Source organism: Lygodium microphyllum, chromosome 15, assembly GCF_053477565.2.
Source record: "Lygodium microphyllum isolate KBCC chromosome 15, Lygodium_microphyllum_v1.1.10, whole genome shotgun sequence".
In the NCBI taxonomy this organism is placed as follows: domain Eukaryota; kingdom Viridiplantae; phylum Streptophyta; class Polypodiopsida; order Schizaeales; family Lygodiaceae; genus Lygodium; species Lygodium microphyllum.
The window spans coordinates 95,015,035-95,036,646 of record NC_141149.1 but is presented as its reverse complement, the minus strand read 5'-3'; the positions used below and the strand labels follow the sequence as shown (position 1 = coordinate 95,036,646).

The 21,612-nt window shown below is 39.3% G+C and overlaps 1 protein-coding gene across 10 annotated transcripts; it reads right to left on the bottom strand.

Annotated features, from left to right (window-relative positions):
* Positions 1-963: 963 nt before the first annotated feature.
* Positions 964-11,559, bottom strand: LOC148024787 (putative pentatricopeptide repeat-containing protein At3g01580). 10 transcript variants are annotated; one of them, XR_015693358.1, is made up of 3 exons: positions 9,451-11,558; positions 7,074-7,375; positions 5,764-6,660 (listed from the first exon to the last, which is right to left on the bottom strand). XR_015693358.1 is itself a non-coding variant. In XM_087694433.1 (2 exons), the coding sequence occupies exons 1-2, from the start codon at positions 11,224-11,226 to the stop codon at positions 1,098-1,100; spliced, it is 1,785 nt and encodes a 594-aa protein (XP_087550559.1). In that variant the 5' UTR covers positions 11,227-11,558; the 3' UTR covers positions 964-1,097. The 10 variants fall into 10 exon arrangements, 8 of the variants coding, with proteins under 8 accessions (XP_087550559.1, XP_087550556.1, XP_087550560.1 ...); XR_015693357.1 differs by lacking the exon at positions 5,764-6,660 and adding an exon at positions 7,829-8,393 and having other exon boundaries at positions 7,260-7,375; positions 9,171-11,559; XM_087694433.1 differs by lacking the exons at positions 5,764-6,660; positions 7,074-7,375 and adding an exon at positions 964-1,106.
* Between the last annotated feature and the right edge of the window lie 10,053 nt (positions 11,560-21,612).

The window sequence follows — 21,612 nt, the reverse complement described above, 5'->3', positions numbered from 1 at the left end:
TGGGGGAGGAGACTACTCAATTGGGCATCAAGGTAAGCTCACTACACTTGTAGGATGGAGAGCGCGTACGGCTATGTGAGAAGTAGCCATAGCATTCGACTTGAAACACTTGAAGCAATAAGCGATTTGTGGGACTTGGCGGTTGAGTGAAGGCTCCCACAGTTTGTACTGATTAAAGACCATATCTCCTTCAATTGAGCTATATATGACTTCAATATAGAATGATTATCCCAGTACAAGCAAAATGTCTTTGTTGCAAAATATCATCATTAAGTTAGTAAGAAAAACTCACAAATGTGCAATTCAACAATGATTAGCTTTTTACATTTATTTGCTTCATCTTTGCTTGCAAAGTTTTATAGATTGTAGCATAGCGTTTGTGTGAAATGTTCACCTAACCAAGAATCTCTCAAATGTCTTTTGGATGCTCTTTATTATTTTTTAATCAGGTTCTATATGTATTTTTTAGTGATCTTCCTAGACTTTCTTTTCTTCATTATTGATTCCATCCCCTAGCAATTTACACAAAGACCAACATTAGATGATCGGTTGAGTCAAGCATGTCATTACCATTTTGATCAAGGTGCAATAAGGACCTAATACTTACAAAAATTAATGGACATCATTGAGTATACACACATGCTTCATCACATATTATACAAAAGAAAGTAAGAAGTAATAAGAATTGCTCACTTAATTGCATTTACGTGTTTTGTGATACTATGGCTTCCTACCTTTGGTTGAGCAATATCACGAAGCTTCCTTTCTCTTTTGTGGAGACCAATGTTGTTCGCTTAAGTCAAGACACTTCTTTTTCTTTTTGTAGCTACAAAATAGTCTGTTTTGATCTTTCTAACTTCTTCAAATATTTTTTCACAACATGCTTTAAATATATATTGTCTTACTCAAGTAAATCCTTCTCTAACTATACGACCTACCCATCCACATTAAGACCATGTGTATATCCTAAGAACCCATTGTATCCATCACCAACAAAGTTGAGCAAAGATGTCACACCTTTGAATGGGATTGTAGATTTTCTCAAAGGGTCCATGGGATAGAGCTTTTCATTGACCCATAGATCTAAATTCTTTGCTTCATGCATCCTACACAAGTGGTTTTCATTATTAGAGAAAGTAAAAGGCTTATTTAACATATAGTGGCTCGTATTCTCAACATGAAGATTGTAGATTGCTCTATTTTTTTGAGCACCCACTACTTTCATTTTGTAAAAATGCAAAGAAAATAGGTTTGTTCTCTCTTGTGGAAGAAAATCAATAGCAAATAGCCATTATCAAAGGAATATCATTGTCATTTATAAATATAAGGGAATTGAACGAACACAAATTCAAAAGATGGTGAGAGAAGACAATGTGAAAAGTTTTCATTTGTTAAATGTTTGGAGCACCTACCTAAGCATTAAATTTTCAGGACCCAAGCCATTAAATGCAATCTTCTCTACATCAGCATTTTTTTGTATTTATTTCATCATTAAAGTTGTGAAACATCTTCATTTGAAAATAACAAAAAATATATAGATATATATAATATAATGCCAAATTATCAAAAAATATATTTCTCCTATTTGGGGAAAATTTTGGTATTATCTCTATCTAAACTAAATTAGCATTTCTTGGGAGAACCGTTTTTGAGTCCAACGTGATTCTAATGATATCCAAAATACCATTGCACTAGCAAGGGACCCTACCTTCACCTACTACTAAATGGTGAAGTCATGATATACAGAGGAGACACCACGACTTCAACATTTAGGAGTAGGTGGAATATGGCACCATATTCCTTGTATTTATACAGTCATCAAAGAATCATGTCGATCTACTTACGAAGCCAATCAACAATCAACCAGTACTCTAGCATATTTGACATTGGATTGTTTTAGTCCACCCTCCCCTTCACCAAAAAATGATGGGGAGAAGAGGCCACATAGCTTTCCCTTCCATCTTTTGTTAGTGAAAGGGGTGACTTGTTTTCTTGATACTTATAAGATTTTGGCCATTGTATTTATGTTATTGTGTAGTATTGGTATCATATTCCATTTGTGTCGAGTTGATAATTGTTGTAAAAGATCACTTGGGAAAGTAAACAGTTCTCCTTTAAGGGAATTGCTCAAGTCACAGTGTTGTATTTTGCATCCCATTTTACATTGTCCCTTACATCATGCATGCCCTACATTATGTTTATATGAAATAGGAAATTTGGATGAGATAAAAATCTTCAAATGCAAGCTTCCTCCAAATGAAAAACCCTTGCATTTTGTAAGCATCCACCCTATTTACCTCATCAAAGAGTGGTCAATTTGGATTCCTATGCACAACAATCACATCAAGTAATCACATTTACCTCTTCATTGCATCATCATTACCCTCTTCATTCCTTCCTTTATGCCTCTTCACTAATACTCTTGCCACACATGATTTGATATAGGAGATCTTATATTATCTATATATTTCCTTTTATTTATTTATTAAAACACTAGACCCATTAACTTGGGCTACTCAAAAGAAGATATTTATCACCATTATGGTCAGGGTAGGCCCTTGTAACACCCTCGGTTCAATGCCTTGGATTTTTGGGATTACATTTGTTTGGGTGAAAAGAGGTTGTAGTAAGAGTCTCTCTAGTTGAACCCTTTTAGGGCCTAAAAGAGGGTGTTGAGCCACCAAAGCTCATGCATGCATTCACACAAAAATTTGCATTCATGTTGAATTTGACTCCATTAAAATAACCCTTAAACCTTTATTTGTGTAAAAGGCATTATTTTCAATCAATAGGAAAAATGTCCAAAAAATCCCCTATAAAAATATATGTTGTGGGCATGTAGCCTCAACCCTCCCACTTCTTAATCATTATCATCATAGCCAAGAGCCATCATCTCCTCTATTACCATACCCCTTGACAGTTGTCCCACCTATTGTCCTTATTTCCAATTGTTATCTATTGTTTGCCATCGTCACAACCTATTATAGCCTATGTTTCATAATATTCATCATTTTGTTGCACTATTTGTGTTTCTTTATGTTTGCCTTAACATTTCTTTACATGCATCTAGTCTTATGGCCACTGTGTTTTTTTTTTTTGCTAATCATCCACTTACTTGAATTGTATCTACATATGTGTACCCTCACCCCTTTGTTGGATCACTTGTACTTTCACATCACATTGTAGTTATTCATGTTTTTGACATTCAAAGAGTACTTTGCTTGTGGATCCTCCTTGGTACAATGTCAAATGTTGTATTTGCTTTGCTTGCATGCAATTAAATTCAGTTTGTGGGTCTTGTTTGTACTTATGGATTCATTTGCTCTATATGATACCTATGCTCATTAAATGTGTGTCTTGCTTGACCATTGTATCTTGCTAAAAATGTGCTTAATAGATTGCTTAGTCTAAATAGTGTATATTTGATGGTATTTTTTGTGACAATGATAGGTTTAGCATATTAGCTTCACACATTTCATACACATATAATGAGGACAATTTGAGCTTTAATTATTTCATAGGTAATACTAATGAGAATATACAAAATACCCTCCACAAAGAAATGGATAGTGTAGGTTTTGATGCACAAAAGACATCCATGCCACAATTATATGTCAAGGCTCCTTTATCAGTTAAAGGAGCGAACTACCCATTGTGAAAATGGACTACTTAGGTGTGGAATTGGATGGACATGCGATAGATTTCCCATTCAATTGGTTGGCTACAATTATTTGAGATACATGTTCATTCAAATTTGTGACAATTAACCTCCCTAATATGATGGCAACAAGGATAATGTGTTGATAAGGGGAGACTTGCCCAAGAGGGACAATGGCCACAATGGAAAAAGGACATTGGGTTGGAACTGCCTTATATAGGCATAAACAAGTACGATATAAGAGAACATACAAAATATCAATGTGATAGCTTAATTGACTGTTATTTGCTCCCTTATTGATGGTACAAATCAATGTTCTAGATGCCATAATCCACATCCACCAAGCGGAAGTTGTTGTAGTCTAGCTAGCAAGCAAGGCAACAGCGATATTATGAATCGTTGCCATTAGTAAGTGGATATCATAGACAAGCCCACACATTTACACTCCTTTTGCTTAACGAGATAGGTGGGCTGATATTGACCAAGCTTTTGTCATGGGTTTTGGGGAGCAACCATGTTACAATGATAGCTAAAGACTGTGAAAAGGCTACATGGAAAAATGTCAAGGATTGTGATTTGCACCCATCATAGTTAAAATAGGGGCCATGATCACCTTGTAGAGGTCACTATCTCCATTAAGAAGTACAAGGGGGCCATGCCATAATCAAGGCATATTTTAGTAGCCGTGTTAACAAACTAGGTTGCTTTCTTTAAAAGGTCAATTTGTGTATTATGTCACAAGCCATGGTTATACTAATTATTAGAATGATATACAAAAATGTGTGGTGGTAGAAACATGAGGGTGGCCATGGCTAAATCAGAGAGAGCTTGATCAAGAGGCTTGACAAATCAAGGTTTCCAATCAAGGACAGGTGTTGCTAACTACTAGAGGGCCATGCTAGTTCGCAATTGTCAGTATGCCTACCATTTATTGACTCTTTGTAGACCATGCCATTGGATACACAGCCTTGTTATTTGAGGTAGAGGGGATGGCCAAGCATGTCCAAGTTGTTCAACCCAACACAATGAGACATTAAAAAACTAACAATTATAATCCTTACAAATGAGATTGTACTTCAAAACATTGCGACACTATTTTATGTTTGTACAAGAGTGTAGGTCGCATGCACTAATCAAAAGGTTATGGAGTTGATTACAAGTGGAGAGACTTGCTTCTAGATGCACGGTGTATTCAAGGGGTCCACTATATATAAACCCTTTATATCATGTTATTCAAAGCCTATTAAAGAATACCCCTATCTATGGATTTTTTCAAAATAGAGCACATCCCTTTTATATTCAATTTGAAAATAACCATTGTATAAGATACCCACACTTGTGCAAAAAATGTGTAACAATAGTATTTTTAGAAATCCGTTCTTTTGAATCCATGTGATACATTTACGTATTTATGAGTGATACCATCAATGGGCAAGATGGTGTAACCTATTAGTTTGAGAAAGGAACACTATTGTATTTATCAAATTTTGATAAGGAGTTGAATAGCAAGCTTGCTTTCAAAAGAGATAAGTGTTGCCTGTTGAGAGAGAGAGAGAGAGCTCATGATCTTCTTGGCTTCCTATTGATTGCCATGTAGCTCCCCATTAGGCCAATCAAGTAGTGATCCAACATGAACTTTGGATAAAACTCGAAGTGATACAATATAGAAAGCATCTAAGACTCAATGAAACCCATCTTGCATAAGTGTAATATTGTGATCAACCACCCTTTATTAACCATGACTATGTACGAGCAAAGTAGACACTTCTATAACATGTAACCCTCTCAATCACAAGTATCATTGTATCCCCCTCCAAATTTGTAATTGTGTCCCCTACACTACAAGTGCCGAAAAGGTTCAAATATTATCGATAAATAAATGCTCGCATCTGTGCACTTGTACAAACGTACAAGAGTAGTGGCTGATAGGGATCAAAACTCAATTGAGAGCCCAAAGACTATTGGTAACCCAACACCTAAAACTAGCCTTGTTCAAGAAAGGGTAGTGAAACCCTAACACTAATTGTAGCAAACAATTAATGCACAAAATAAATTATAAAGGGACAATTCAATATTTTTCCACTTTGGGCTAGATTGCCTTCAAGAAATTGAAATGAGCCAATACTGATTGGGCCCAATAATATTAGCATACCTTGCAATACTTCTTTTCACATTAATTTAAATTTAAAAAATTAATACAATTGAAATATGTCGGATTCCCAAGCCACTCCACGAATTCAAGAGATACATCAGAGTTTCCAATCCTCAGCAAATCAAGCACAATGACACACAAGTTTCAAACCACTTGTTCTCTATACCCTAAAATTCAATTCACCCCTTGATTCCACATCCTAGGGAGCCCAAATTGAATCTTCACTAGTTGCATACACATCAGCCCTCTAGCAGACTACCAAATCTCACTGATTCTCTTATCCACTGACTGAATTTATATCAGCAACCTTCCTCAAACACTGAGGCATTCATGTACACCTCCCAATACAACCATGCCATCCTAATCTTTGCTAGTTACAGATTGGTATCAGCAAATTTAGAATCAGCAACTCTTCAGGTTCAAATTTGAGGCTGACATTGTCAAATTTTTTCACCAAAATGCACATGCACAAAATTTCTGATTTTTGGCCCTGTACAGCAGTTGCCAACAGCAAGTAATGCTCCCAAAGCTGTCATCTACAGTTGAAACCCACACAATTGCTGTCATCAGCCCCAAAATGCCACTCAGAAGCAGTTGCATACCACTGTGAACACATGTACACAGATTGCCTACTGTTTTTAGGGTTTCTGCTGTTGTCAGATGCCCTCATTTCTACACCAGCATCTGCCAATGGCCCAAATCAGCTGTTGCCTGCATCCAATTCATTCAGCCTCAAAACCAGTCGCCTGCTGCCAAGTTGCTCCCTCTGCTAGAAATTGACCCAAGTCCGAAAATGGCTCTTTCCAACCTTGCATGGCTCCCAAATATAGCTGCATGCCAAGTCTCAAACCTGCCCGTGCAAAACTCAGCTTCTAGACTGAATTTGGAGCCAATAAAATTTCAATAAATTGAAAACTACATGGCTCTAGCAAACTTTGGCCATTGCCCAACCCTAATTTTAAATTCCTAACTTCTTTGAACCTGAAAGGGTTGAAACTTTTCACAAACCTTAATGAGAGATTTTAAATTATATAAGTCCCTAACCCCATGACATCAAAAGTCATTCCAAGGGGCTATTCAATGTCCCTAGCCAAGATCTGACCTAGTTACCCCACTGGCACCCACTTCCCAAGCAAGGATTATTTGTTACAGTAACTCACATTCAATTTAATCTCTCATGCGCTCAACTTAAAAGTGTCCCAAGAGCATTACATTAAAATTCATGACTCCATGACAGTCTCTGAGTGAAAATGCAGATATTACCCTGGTTGCTGTTTCCGATGGCCAGTGAAAAACACAGTCTGTCCTGCTTGTATGGCAAGCTGCAGCAAAACACAGGCATTTCCTGCATTCTGCCCCTGCAAATGCACCTCCTTGGGCCTTTAGAGAACAACATGAATGTCACCTAGCTGCTGGTTCTCTCTGAACCCCCAGAGAACACATTTCTGGGCCAGACTTGCAGCCAAACCACAAGTCTCTGCCCAAAAGACAGCTCCTGAAATGCCCCACAAGAAGCACACGCAGCAGAAATCCTTCTCAGTTGAAAAATGCAGGCAGAGAACCATCTGGAGCAGAAAACCCAAATTTTCTAATTAGGGAACAGATCTGAATCAGCAGAATTCAGGTGTGAATACCTAAAGCACAAAGTGTCTGTAACCTAGGAATTGTAAAGCAGCACACAAGCAACAGTGAGATGGAAAATATGATTAATGTATAAACAGCAGCATGCTCTTGCACTTCTTGGTGAGATGAAAATTCTGCTACTTTGCTAAAAGACACCTTTGAAACCCTACATCATGTCAGATGTGTGCATGCTTACAAAAAAAAATCACAAGATACAATGGCAGTAAGGATGAGAGCACTGAAGAGAAGAGATGTGGAAAAAGGGAAGAGAGAGGCATTGAAACTTAGAAATACACAAAAACGATGAATTCAAGAGCAACCATCAAGGACTTTGGAGCAAGCAAGAGATAAAATGTTGCAACAAAATGTAGGCAGAGAGAACATGAATAATGTACAACTAGAAGCGAGGATATCTTTTCATAAGCTCTGCCTCCCCTTTCTTCATTCATAAAACTGGCCATCACCAGTTTGTTGTAGCTGCCAGATGATGACACAAGCATGTTGTGCCCCTGTATGACCAGGATTGTGGCCTAGTCTGCGCTCAGCTTTCACATCTCTTTACACCCACAAATATCAACGTCATCTTTGTATGCACAGAAGCTGTCCTGCAAACTATCCTTACTCATGTGTCAGTGGGGCACATGACAACACTTGAAAAGAATAGATATTGGAGATAGTTAGTATATTCATGCCCATTGGTCCACATAGACCCCTTACAACACTCAGTAAAACACACGATTATCCAACTTGATCAGCTGCAAGTATGCAGCCTGATTTTTAGTTCAAAACTGCACTGCAAACTACATGATTGTGTCATATGATAGGGGTTTTTAACAAATTTACACTGCTCACACTTTGAAGAGAGTGAGGTGTCCACAGCACCCTTGACAATGCTAAACGTAAGAAAACCCCAAGCTTGCAAGATTTTGCTGATGGTGATGTTGACTCCCCCACATTGTCCTACACAAAGATAACCAGCAATAAGTAACAGCCATGAACCTGCCCCTTGCTGCCACAAAAACCTGTGACAGACCTTGTAGACATTCACATGGCACACAGGTTGCTGCTGAAAATGTTTTATAGGGATGTTGCACTCTCAAGATATGCAAGGCTATCTAAGGTACCTGACACACTTCTACACAAGTGGCCGGCACCACAGAACTCTGGGAAGTGGCTTATGGACATGTTTATTACTGAGCCTGTACTTATGTGTAGCTTTGCATATATAGTGAGGCCTTCAATTATACAATTCCCTGCAATCTATGACTCCTGACAGTCTAAATGCGAGACAAATACAGCATCACAAAGTTCTAACTCATTTTGTCGCCTGCCCCACAAGCTCCATGTTACAGTCTTACAAGCCTAACCTACAGTAATTATGCATGGCAGATAGCACCAATGAAGGTGCAGCATTATGGGGTTCTAACTCAAGAACCTTCTTGGCTGCACGTTTTGCAAGCTCAATGTTCCCATAAGATCTACATGCACTAAGCAAAGCCATCCATAAAGAAGCACTAGCCTGTAGTGACATCTTTTGAATCAGATATTCTGCCATCTCAAACTGGCCAGTGCGCCCAAGAAGGTCAACCATGCAAGCATAGTGTTTTGTTGTGAGTTCAACACCATGCCTATGACTGATAATGTCAAAAAAGTAGCAGCCTTCATAGACAAGACCAGCATGATTGCATGCACTCAAAATGCCTAGAAGAGTAACGATATTCAGCTTCATCCCTTCACCTTGCATTTGATCAGCCATTTGGAGAGCCTCTTTTCCATGTCCGTGGTGAGCATACGCGGTTATCATTGCAGACCATGATCCAACATCTTGTACAGATAACCTATCTAGAACTTGCCGGGCACTATTTAAATTTCCACATTTTGCATACATGTCAATGAGAACTGTACCTATACAAGGGTTCAAGTCAAGCCCAATCACGAAAGCAGTAGTATGAATATGTTTACCCTGCTGCAAAGCTACTAGATTGGCACAAGCATTAAGGATGCTTGTGAAAGTAACCTCATCTGGCCAAGTTCCTTCGATTTGCATTTGTGAAAAGAGCTGCAAGGCATCTTGAGAAAACCCATACTTCACATAACCTGAAATCATTGCATTCCAGCTTACTATGTCATGTTCACATAATTCATCAAACATTTCATGTGCACTTTTAAGACTTCCACATTTTGCATACATGTCAATAAGACTGTTTAATATAGAAAGACGAGGCTTAATTCCCATATGGATCATCTGACACTGAAGTTGCTTGCCCTTTTGTAAGTCTTCTACACTAGAAACAACACTCAGAAGAGCCATAAAAGTTACCTCATTTGGGTACACGCCGTCCCATTGCATCTGGTCGAAAGAAGCCCATGCAAACGCATGTCCATTGTGCTGTGCATAAGTAGTAATAATCGTTGTCCAAGAAATTACATCCTTCTTTGTAATGTTTTCAAAAACAAAGCATGCATCCTTCAAGCTTCCACATCTACCATACATGTCAACAAGGGCATTGGAAATTAATGTGTTTAAGTATGTTCCTGTATAGATGATGTAAAAATATAGCTGGTTTGACATCTTCAAATGATCTAAACTATCACAGACACTACACATGATCAGAAAAGTCACTTCATTAGGCTTCACACCTTCTGCATCCATTCTGGCAAGAAGACTTAATGCTTCCTTTGCATTACCAATCTTAGCATTAGCATTGATGAGCACATTCCATGAGACAACATTGGATTTGGATGTTCTCTCAAACAATTGGTGTGCATCAAGCATGCTACCAGAACATGCATAAAGGTCCAGCAAGAGATTACTTAAGTTGGTATTTCTTTTGAGATCGTTTGATGTTTCAATTATAGCCTGTATCTGCTTGCCTTGTTCTAAACTTCTCATACTAGAGCATGCACTAAGGATGCCCACAATTGTGAACTCATTTGGCTCCACAGCTTCGTGTTTCATCTGCTGAAAGAGCATGAATGCTTGTTCAAATGGCCCATTCTTAGCACATGCTGCAATCATGATATTCCATGATACAACATCGCATTCGGGCAAGTTGCAGAAGATTTGGCAGGCATCTTCTACAGCAGCACATTTATTATACATATCCATTAGACTATTTCCAACAACGATGTCTATCTCATGCTCACTCTGGATGACATGTGCATGTATCTGCCTTCCACATTCCAGATTATTCATCCTAGCACATGCATTGAGTGCACTTACAAAAGTCACATTTGTTGGTTTGACTTTTCCATCATTGGTCATCACCCAATACAAGCTGAGAGCCTCAACAGAATGTCCATGCTTTGAATAACCTGTGATCATAGCATTCCAGGATACTACGTCACGTTCGGCCATTGTCTCAAAGACCTTGTAAGCATCCTCTAGGCTTCCAAACTTAGCATACATATTGATGAGGGCACTTCCGATAAAGACATTCAGGTTGATGTCACATAGAATGATGTAACTGTGAGCCTGCACGCCTGATTGCCACTTGCCAATCTCCGTGCATTCGCCCAAGAATCTGATGATTGCTTTGCTGTTTGGCTCTAAATTTTCGTGTTCGATCAAATTCTGAGAGGACTCTCCGGTATGACGACTAGCAGCCGCAACACTTGATAGAGGAACGCGTATAGTTTGATCCTGCAAGGATGAATTCAACCTGCAATCTTGTCTGAGTTTGCATTGGTTACCCTGGCATAAACAGTGGATTTGGGCAAGCCTATGCGGGAGAAGAAGATCATTTATCTTCCAGCTTCCTGGCTTGTTTGATGGGAAGGCACCTGATAACATAGTGCATTATGAAGTGCACAACGACCTAACTGCGCATGTCTAATCCAGTGCTGAAGGGATCCATTCTTTCCGCAATCAATCTTAGCCATGGTCCAACAGAAAACATTTCACGATCGAAGGGGGCTTATGAAAGGAATCGTGGAAATAAGGCCGCACAATGTCGCCCATCTCTCTCTGATCTGGGCTCAAAAAGCCAGATCGCGATTCGTGTTTTTATGTGCGGTTCACGCGCATAGCCTGAGATTCATGGAGACGTATAAGCACATAAGATATACACACACATGAACAAATACATAGAGAGACTCTAGTTGTGATCCTTAGAGACACTAGGCTGTTGCACTGGAGCTTCACACAATCAGCTTTTCACTACCGTGCAATCAATTGGTCAGTATTTCATTGCCAATAAAACAAAGTTGTTATATTATTGTGTGGTACCTTCTCTTGGCTCACAAATAATGGGACAACTTAACTTCACTCTTTATGATAGCACAACATCTTTGCTTCACTTGCAATAGCAATGGTTGTTTCCTCCACCTCAACTCAAAGCTAGAACAAAGATATTAATCAATTGATATCATTAACCAACCTCAAACAAATTAGCTAATCAATTGATATCAATCATACACCAGGTGCCCAATGTAATTGTTCGTGAAAAAACCTTACATAGAATCATATACTTTAATTTTATTGAAATAAAACATGATTGGTAGCTAGGCCACTCTGCAACACCTTTGCCATGTAGCATCTTGTTTGCTTTACGAGCTCATTCTTAAGAATACCTTGTCCAAGCTCAAACCCTCTATTACGATTTTCCTTCCCTCTATTTACTATATACCCTCTCCCTTTCAATACTTGCTCCACCCTCTATCATTCATCTATGTGTAGTAATACTTTGTAAAGTCTAATGATTTTATCTCTTATACTTGCTAATCCTAGATTGCAAGTCTAGAATGATTGTTTTAGAAAATTGAACGTTTTATTATTATAAGATATACTCCATCAACATTCTCTCCTTTCTTGGGTCCTCCCACATTAATGCTCACACACACACATATGTTTGATTGGGATTTATCACTTTTCATGCATTCCATGTGCTACAATGAGGGCCAAATAGCCACTGGCCTTGCTAAGGACCTATCTATGAATCAACCAAAGCTACACTTACGTTCTTTTTCCCAACTTCGAGGTCTGCAAGGATGGCCAAATGGTAGAGTACCTAAGGAGGCTAGGGAGAATAATGCAACATGAATTGGTGGTTTTTCAAAGGTTGATGGTGTCAATGATGTGCCTAGGGAGGCTAAGGTCTACATCTAGCTAACAAGGCCCTTTTCATTACACTACAAGATATAGGCCTTATACCGACGTTAAAAGCGACCAAATTGTAAATAACAAAATTTGCCCTCGTCGTCGCAAAAAGTGTCATTATTGGCGACGCCATAGAACAGTTGATATTTGCAACGTTGATACCGACGCTGATAGCGACAGTTTGCGACAAAAATAACGACGCTAATAACAACTTGAGCAATAAATTTGCGATGCTAATAGCGACGGTAACAGGGAAAAAAATTTGTGGCAGGGCAAATATAGCACTGTGTGCTAAAATAGTTTCTGCACTGTGTACAATGCTCGTGCAAACAAAAACAAAGTATACTGAAATCATAACACTGATACATGAAATAAATACATGATCACATAATAAGCGATTGGTACAATCATGACAAGATATCACTAATACATAGAAAATGTCTACACAGATTAGGCAACCAAAAAATAAAGGTGTGTGAGCTCCACGGATCCAAGGGCGAGCTATATACCCTCGCCCTCCGAAAGCTTGTCCCGTCGCAAAGGAGCATCGAACGGACTCTGCAAAAAAAGAAACAACAACACATCAGTCCACCATGCAATAATGCATTCTAATTAAACATGGTAACTACGAACAAGAAATATGAGTGACTTACAGGGCCGCCGCGTCTATACAATCGGTCAATCAATGAAGTGAGACCGTGCCTCTCTGCATATCGAGTCTCAAGGCCGGTCGGATCGCGATTTATAATGGAGTGCTGCAAAAAAAACAAAATGCTAACTGTTAGAAACATGATTGTCAGTATAAAGGATATTGCAAAAAAATAAACAAGCAAAACAAAAGAAAAACTTACAAAGTCCTCCAAATATGTCATGTAGCCGCCACTCCCAAGATGATGGACCACTCCAGCCTCGAGTCGTGCCCTCGCCGCCTCGCGCTGCTGACTCCAACGTCCTGGAGAATCTGTAGCCTCCTCCCTTAGTCGGCGCCAGTCGTCTGCGTCTAACCACTCGAGCTTTGCAGCCCCACTCTTGATTACCTTCTGTACGTCAAATCGTTTGTGTGACATATATGCACACATGCAATCCATCATCCAGTCCGTAGAAAATCTATCTACTGAGGCTGGAATCAGAAACTCCTCATACAAGGATGCTACTATGTAGTCCTTGCTCCCCTCCGGTATGTTCTTCCAATGATCTAAGATGTTGTGTCGAAAAACTTGTTGGCACAACTCTCTCATGCGAGCCATCACCCTCCTCCCCTCATCATTCATGATGATGACTCCTAACCTATCATCGACTAGATATGCATATCCCCCTGGGGTATGCCTAAGATGGGTCCTCTCCCATCTGCGTCCACGCTCCTGGGCATATCCAGAAGAGGTCTTTTGTGCATCCGGTGTACCGACCGGGGTAATATCTGTCGAAGTGGCACCTATAGGGATGCCACCTGCTGACGGCTGAGCAAATGTCGGAGTAACTAGAGTAGACGTCCCCACAGCTGTGACAAATCTTGGAGGTGATGCAACTCCAACTGAACGATGAGACGGAGACACCGCATCCATGTCTCCACAGCATCCACCTGAGCCTGAGCCCACGCTTCGTGAGACCACCACGAGAGCAAGGAGTCACACCTGTATCCCGTGTCAACCACGGGCTCACTGCCTCTGTATCTCAGCAACATCCCCCTGACCCTGAAGCACTCCCTCCCTCCGGCCCAACTCTGGAGCGTCGAGCTCATTTGCTCGAAGCTGAAGCATCCGATCGCGCTGAAGTAGATCTAGCAGAGCGCCCTGACGAAGACCGAGACAGCTCTTGGTCTGCCATGTCTCTGAATCTTGCGATCTGGTCTGGAGACATGCACGTGAAGATATCTTGTAACTCCTCATCGCTCATCCCTCGACCCATCCTAGAAATGTCACCTACACAGACAAAAAATGATGTTAAAATAATCAATTTAAATCACACAAAGCACAGTAATATAAATCCTTAAAAAAAATATCTCACTTAAAATGTATATCTTATGTACCCTTACAAGCGATTGGTCAACGAATTGAGTAAGTGGATGCTCCAAATATGAAGTATCCTATGGTCCCATGTCAATCTCCTGACACAACTCTGCATACAGTAGAAGGTCGATAGACATGTCACCACAAAAGAATGAGTCCACATCGTTCTCAAGGACTCCTGTATTTCCATCATTGTTAGCTGATGCTAGCTCCAAGCTTTCGGTGGCCTCCACCCCTTGCAATATCGACCCCTCTATTTGCATATTGTCTTCATCTATGCTCGAAACATCACTTTGATCATATACTCTTGCACTTTGGGGAGTTAAAGGTATAACATACCACCATCGAGGTTGTCGAGGGTTTGGATAGAAGATTACATGTTCACAAACACGTACAAGAGATTTTAAACCATTGTGACATGTACCATGTCGTAATACAATAAACAAACAAATGAGTCCATGCACATGTTCACAATGGGCCGGCAACACAAAGGTGTCGCCCAAATCCGTCCATTTTCTTTTGGAATCTATTTCGAGAAATCCAGATGGACCTTGTCGAATTGTTGCTCCAGCTCCTCCAAGTACCACTTTGAACCACTACACATCGAATAGTATCATGGAGAAGCCACGGTAATCTACCGTAACAATACTTTGCAAGTTCCCAAAATACTCCGTCTCATCTACAACTGTGTTTGGATCTGTTGCTCGTCGCCGGCTCTCTTGCTTGAACCTTGCCATGATACCACAGTCCATTGTGGAGCGCATTTTGTCAATATGCTCCACGCGAAAATGCCGTCTGCACGACCACGCTGCACTATATGTTTTGTACTATACATTGAAACACTCAAATTAGATGTCACATATAAAATATAGATACGACAAATCCTAAACACCTCATCACCTTTGGACTACATCCCCTCGAGAATTCCGACTCCTCCATTGAGACCTCTGTCCCTTCGCGAGACGCTGCGGTCAAAGCTCCATGCAACCATCGTGTTGACATGAACCACAACATCTCCTCCATGCCCTCGGGATATCGAATCAGTCGATGACGCGTACTATGTCGAAATTCAAATCGCACTTCCTCTTGATCTTGCCTAGCGATTTGGTGCTTGGCGAGCCACGTCTCCATAGAGGCATGGTGCAACATAGAAAAGTGATTCACCTTCTCCTCCATTGAGACATCCATTCTTTTTTCTACCCCATTTCCAAACACCACATCTCCAATTAGTCTATCATCGTCCTTTAGCGACCATAGCATTTTGTTGTCTAGATCCACCGTTGGTAGCCATTGTGAAATATGCACTAGCACCTCAGACACCAACCAACCTTCAGCCATGCTACCTTCTAGCCGAGCTCGTTGTCACACAAAGCCTTTCAAGGTTTTCATGAAGCACTCCAAGAAGAACATCATCAATGAAACCTCTCATAAACTTTCCCATAAGGGTGATTGCAAGGTAAGGGTCTCCACTTTGAACCACTTCAAGGTTTGAAGGACACCTCATGTAACAAGGAAGTGCCATTATTATCATACACTTGGTAACATTAGCTCACTTAGGAATCACCCTCCCATACCATGATCATGGTACTCAAATTCTAAATTGTTGTATATGAGTGGCATGCAAGCATGGTGAAGGGTACCATGTAAGACTTCTAAGTCTAGTCATGCACCTTGATCAAGGTAAAGGTAATGACCATGGTCAAAGACATGGACAAAACCAACCATGAAACCAATTGCGATTGAGGTACAATGATACTAGCTAAACAACCTATTTATGCACACTACTATGATAATATTTTATATTTATGTATGGATCTCGATCAAGGTTCATCCATATACCTCAATTGCAAGGTATACGCATGGCCATATATCTCAAGTAAGGTGCATACATATACCACAACCAACTTATATGCATATATATTAATCAAGGTGCATGCATACCTCATTTAGGTAATCTTTGCATGCACATACCTTGATCAAGGTATATAAATATATCTCGTTTAGGTATGGTATATACATATACCTCAATGGAGATACATGCCTCAATTGAGGTATGATGCTCCTTGGCATTGCTTGAAGCATGGACTCCATTTGCCAATGCTCTCTCTCTCTCTCTCTCTCTCTCTCTCTCTCTCTCTCTCTCTCTCTCTCTCTCTCTCTCTCTCTCTCTCTCTCTCTCTCTTATTGAGATGGAAAGCTCACATGTGTAGACATTAATGATGGACCACCTAGTGAGGTGGGTCCGCACATCTACACTTAGCACGCCATTGGTCATTTTATGATCCTCACATAACCACTGATTTATCACTTATTATATTTAGTTTGTTGCACCTACCTATAACAGGCATAGTTATAATGCCAATGGATTAGTATAATCAGTTATGCAATGTTTGACTTAGTACGTCACTTTCCTTTATATTCTATCTTATCTATACCTTGTGTACATTGTATTGTGTGAAAAAGAAGAAGAATAAACGGGCAAAAAAACACTTTGGTCTCCGTCTCTCTTCTTGTGTTCCTGAGTGAGCTTCTTCTTGTGTGTATAATGTGTGTTTGGTGCAACATCTCAAGCAAGTCCTCCCACCATATATTCTTGACATAATATTAGAGTGGTGTCAATGAGAGAGGCTGGTTTTGAAGGCTAAAGTAAAGGAGAAGAAGCAAGGATTCGAGCAAGCAAGCAAGCAACGGGTAAGAAGCTTTCCCATTCTTTCTCTTGGGTAGTACCTACGGAGATACTAAAAGCAGGGCAAAGCAAAAATCTCAAATTGCTATGAGATTTGATATGATAGTAGAGGATTGTATATTTTGGAGCAGATAAGCCTACTTTTTTGGCCATCTATGGCTATTTTGGGCTCCATTTTAAATCTGCAAGGTTGTGGATAACAGTTTCAGGGCATACTATGATTTTGACTATGCGGACCAAAACTTAGTGCATAGGTTATAAATTTTAAAATCGTAAGTTTTGATATGCTTGCCAAAAAAGTAAATGCAAGTTTTATCTATAAATAAGTTGCAAATTACATGTATAGTTGAGCAATTAGTGAAAAAGTATATACTATGCACTTGTTGTAAAAGGTTATAGAAGACTTGCTTGTCGCTTTGTATCAATTTTGTGATAATGGTAGAGAACGGTGGAAACTCCATCATTGAGAAGTTGGACAAGAATAACTACCTATCATGGAAGTTTCATATGATAAACTTTCTCATTGGAAAAGTCCTCTTTGAGTTTGTTTTAAGTGAAGAAAAGGAGCTAAAGTTGAGCGATCTTGTGACTGCAAAAGAATTAAAGGTATGGAAAGAATAAAATGCAAATGATAAAAAGATGATGTATTGGCTATCTACAATCATTGACAACACTATGTTAGGGCATATGAAAAATACAAAAATCTCACATGCAGCTTGGATAATCTTTGAGAATATGCTTTAGGGGGAATATAGACTCAAAAAGGGCCCTTTAGCTTAAGAGTTAATGACTCTCCTAATGACAAAAGATTTGAAATGGACCAATTAGAGAGGGGGTGGTGTGCACATTTTATCCACTCCCTTTTTTCCCTTGTGCCTACCACTTATAGGCTTGTCCCTATATGTCCCCTTCCCCATCTTCCTCCCTTCCCCCCACTTTCACCATCCTATGTAAGATGGGTCCCGTTGGGTGTCCAAAAAGGTGACCCTAAATTTGAAAATCCCTTCCCCATCTAAAAATGCCTTTTTATCCTGAAAACCTCTTTTTATGACATGTATAGTAAAAAAATGTAAATTTTGGTGTTTTTCTGCAAGACATGCTTTTAGTTTAGTCATTCTATTACCTCCATTCCACAAATCTTCTCAACTTTCTCTGCTTCTAGCTTCTCTAGCCATAGCCACACATCCCCAACTTCTCTCAGTCTAGCTACATAGCCCTAACTTCTCTCAGCCATAGCCACATAGCACCCACATGTCTCCTTCTTCCATAGTCATTCTCTTACCTCCATTCCACAAATTTTCTTGTCTTTCTATCCTCACACAACCATAGCCACAAAGCCCTGAGCTTCTCTCAAGCCATAGCCACATATGACTAGTCTTTCTCTTTCTTCTGAGCATAGCCATAGCCATAGAGCCCCCATATTCTCCCAACCATAACCACCCAACACCCAACTTCTTCTCTTTCTTCCATGATAATTTTATTTCTTCCATTCCACAAAACTTCTCATCTTTTTGTGCTCACACAACAATATCCACACAACCCTCCTTACTTTCATTACCATTCTAATGGCATCTACATGTTGGCAAAGGTGACCCCATGATTTCATATCTACTATCTATGTACAAAATACAAAGGATGAACATGGAAAATGAAAAGGAGCACTGTTCAAGAAAGATTCATGGGTCTACATGCAACTTTTAGCAATAGGGCCTCATCGAGTTCATCATCGTAGTGTACTACAAAAGCATTGGAAAGGTGGAGTGCTTGGGTTTTAGGGAGGCTGGAGATGGTGGTCTTGTTGCATCACTTTAACATGTGTATGGTGTGGACTTGTAGCTACCTCCTCAGAAAACTCAACAAGTTTTCCCCTCAAATTTCAAGTCACACCTTTTATGTTCTTAACTTTTCATATGTTTTTGCTTCTCTCCTATCATATATTTTCCCTTTGAATCTTGTTGAGGGCCAATCTTTGGGAAGCTTGTTTGGGACAAAAAAAGCTCTACATGTGGATGTGGGTGAGAAAATGATGATTGAAAAGTCAACACAATATCTTTTACGTCGTGGGATTTTTTTCTATAAGTTCATGTATATAGTGCCTACATTGATTGATTCATATGGTTCTCTTGAATTACTGCCTTGTCCACCTATCAATTCTTTGGAATGGCCCATTCTTGATGAGTGATGCTTCAAAATATTAAAAATGAAAAAATTGTACATGACATTCATAGCTTGTTGAGATTCAGCAGAGCTTCAAGATTAGTGGGTCTTTCATTATCTGTACCAATTCATGTTTTTGCATATATCTAACTAATGCACATCAATGTCCCTCCATGTTCATTTGTAAGAACATAACATAGGACTTTCTTAATTTCAATCTTGAAGAAGAGTGGAATAAGGTGGATGGGGTGCACAAAGGTGACATCTTTTCATGTAGAGTGGTGGTCTCTAGGCTTACATTTTGTTGCTTAATTGCATATTCATCATTGTACATGCGCTTCTACTACTGACATTGGATGAAGAAAGTAGGCCAATGGATTCCTTTGGAGTCCATTAAAGACATGGGACAAGCATTTGATATTCAAGTTCATATGCCAGGTGGAATGATTGAGTCAATCATAGTGAGTGATTATTGGACTCTCCTAAATTTGTGGGAGCATCTATTATTGATGTGATGTGTTCATATGGAGAGCTTCAACTTTTGTATTGGTGGTATAAAGGTGAGCTTGTTTAATATTGGAATTTTTTGGTTTGGTTGGGATATAGTAGTTCAAATCTTATTTGATTTTTTTTTCTTTTAGATGGGAAAAAGAATGGACAAGAATTATATGTTGTTGAGTGCTTTGCAACAAGTCAAAATCTATGTAAAAAATGATGTATCAAAACTTAATGATAAATAGATCATGGGATTTTATTCTTTAATGCTTTATACATATTTTAGATTCTCTAACATTCTATATTTTAGATTATTTTATGCTTTTATTTTTTAAACTTTTCAAAATTGTATTAATAGACTTTAATGGATTTTAAAAAACTAAAATGCTAGGTTTATGACCTATAAAAACCAGTTACTTGGTCTCATTTTCATTTTCCAACTCTCCAACCACCTCCTCTTCTAAGCACCCTTGCACTTGTCTCTTTTACCTCTTCTTCCATGATGGACCACACTCTTACTAGCTTCATGCAGTTCCTTTAGGGCACAGAGTTTACCGAGAGATCGGATCTTTACAAGTTCTTTTGTCCCAATATCAAGTACTATGATATGGTATTATGGCATGGTCCAAGCATGTAATACCCTATCGAGTACTTGAGTACATACTTACTAGAATATATCATTGGGTTCCAAGATTGTGATGAGAAATAGGTGCCATGAGATCTCTTGAAGTACATCAATGGTATGGAGAAATTTCAAAAATGACTAGGTCATTTTTGTGCAAATCTCATCCCTACCTACTTCAAGCACCTTACTCCTTGGCAAGCTAGGGAATACAACTTTGATTAGCATGGGACTAACTACCTCTCCGACTACCACTTTCGTTTTGTTACTCAATGAAGTCATAGTGGATGTTGAAGAGCATGTGGGAGGCTGTTATAGAATCCGAGATACACGCTCGACTTTCTTATATACTTAAAATATATATGGCAAATATTATGTTGGCATAGAAGGAGAATAGATGAGAGAAAAGAAAGATGTAGAAAGAGAGGTAGAGAAATTTGCAACACACTAGGGACTGGAAGATGGGCCAGTTCCCCCCTTTTATGGTGGAGTTATATTATTGACAAGGAGCAAGCTCCTCCATTACACATATGCCAATTCTTACTTGGCACCTTTTGATCCTTCTTGAGTCTCCTTCTCTCCTACACATATTGTGTAGGGCTCTCCTCTTGGCATTTGATTTCAACAGAGCTTCCACAGCACTTGCACCTTCTCTTCTCCTCTTGGAACTTGATTTCAATAGAGCTTCCGCATCACTTGATTTCAGTAGGGCTTCCACAACACTTGCACCTTCTCTTCTCCTTTTGGATACATGTAAAGTGATGCTTCCTTCACCTCTCCCTTACACCCAAGGAGAGCCTCCTCTTTTATAGGCTTTTAAGAACTTCTCTTGAGTTGAGTTGATCTTCATGCAAGATGTGGTTGTTCCACTATGCAGCTGGAGCCACAAGAGGAACACCAAGGAAAAGGAAATTCTCTTGCAAGAAAATCTATCTTGTAACACCAACAAGCTTGTTTATTATGTTTCATATGATCACAATGAAGAAAAGAACACTAGGCACAACAAATCTTCATACAGCATCATGTAGATCTCCCATGGATTTTATAGAATCAACCATATTCTTCAATATCTTCATAAAATCCATCAATAGAAAAAAGAAAGCAAAGGAATACAC

Bases quoted from the DNA above. Each gene is read 5' to 3' on its own strand.
- LOC148024787 (XM_087694426.1), bottom strand. From the start codon at position 11,226: ATGTTATCAGGTGCCTTCCCATCAAACAAGCCAGGAAGCTGGAAGATA.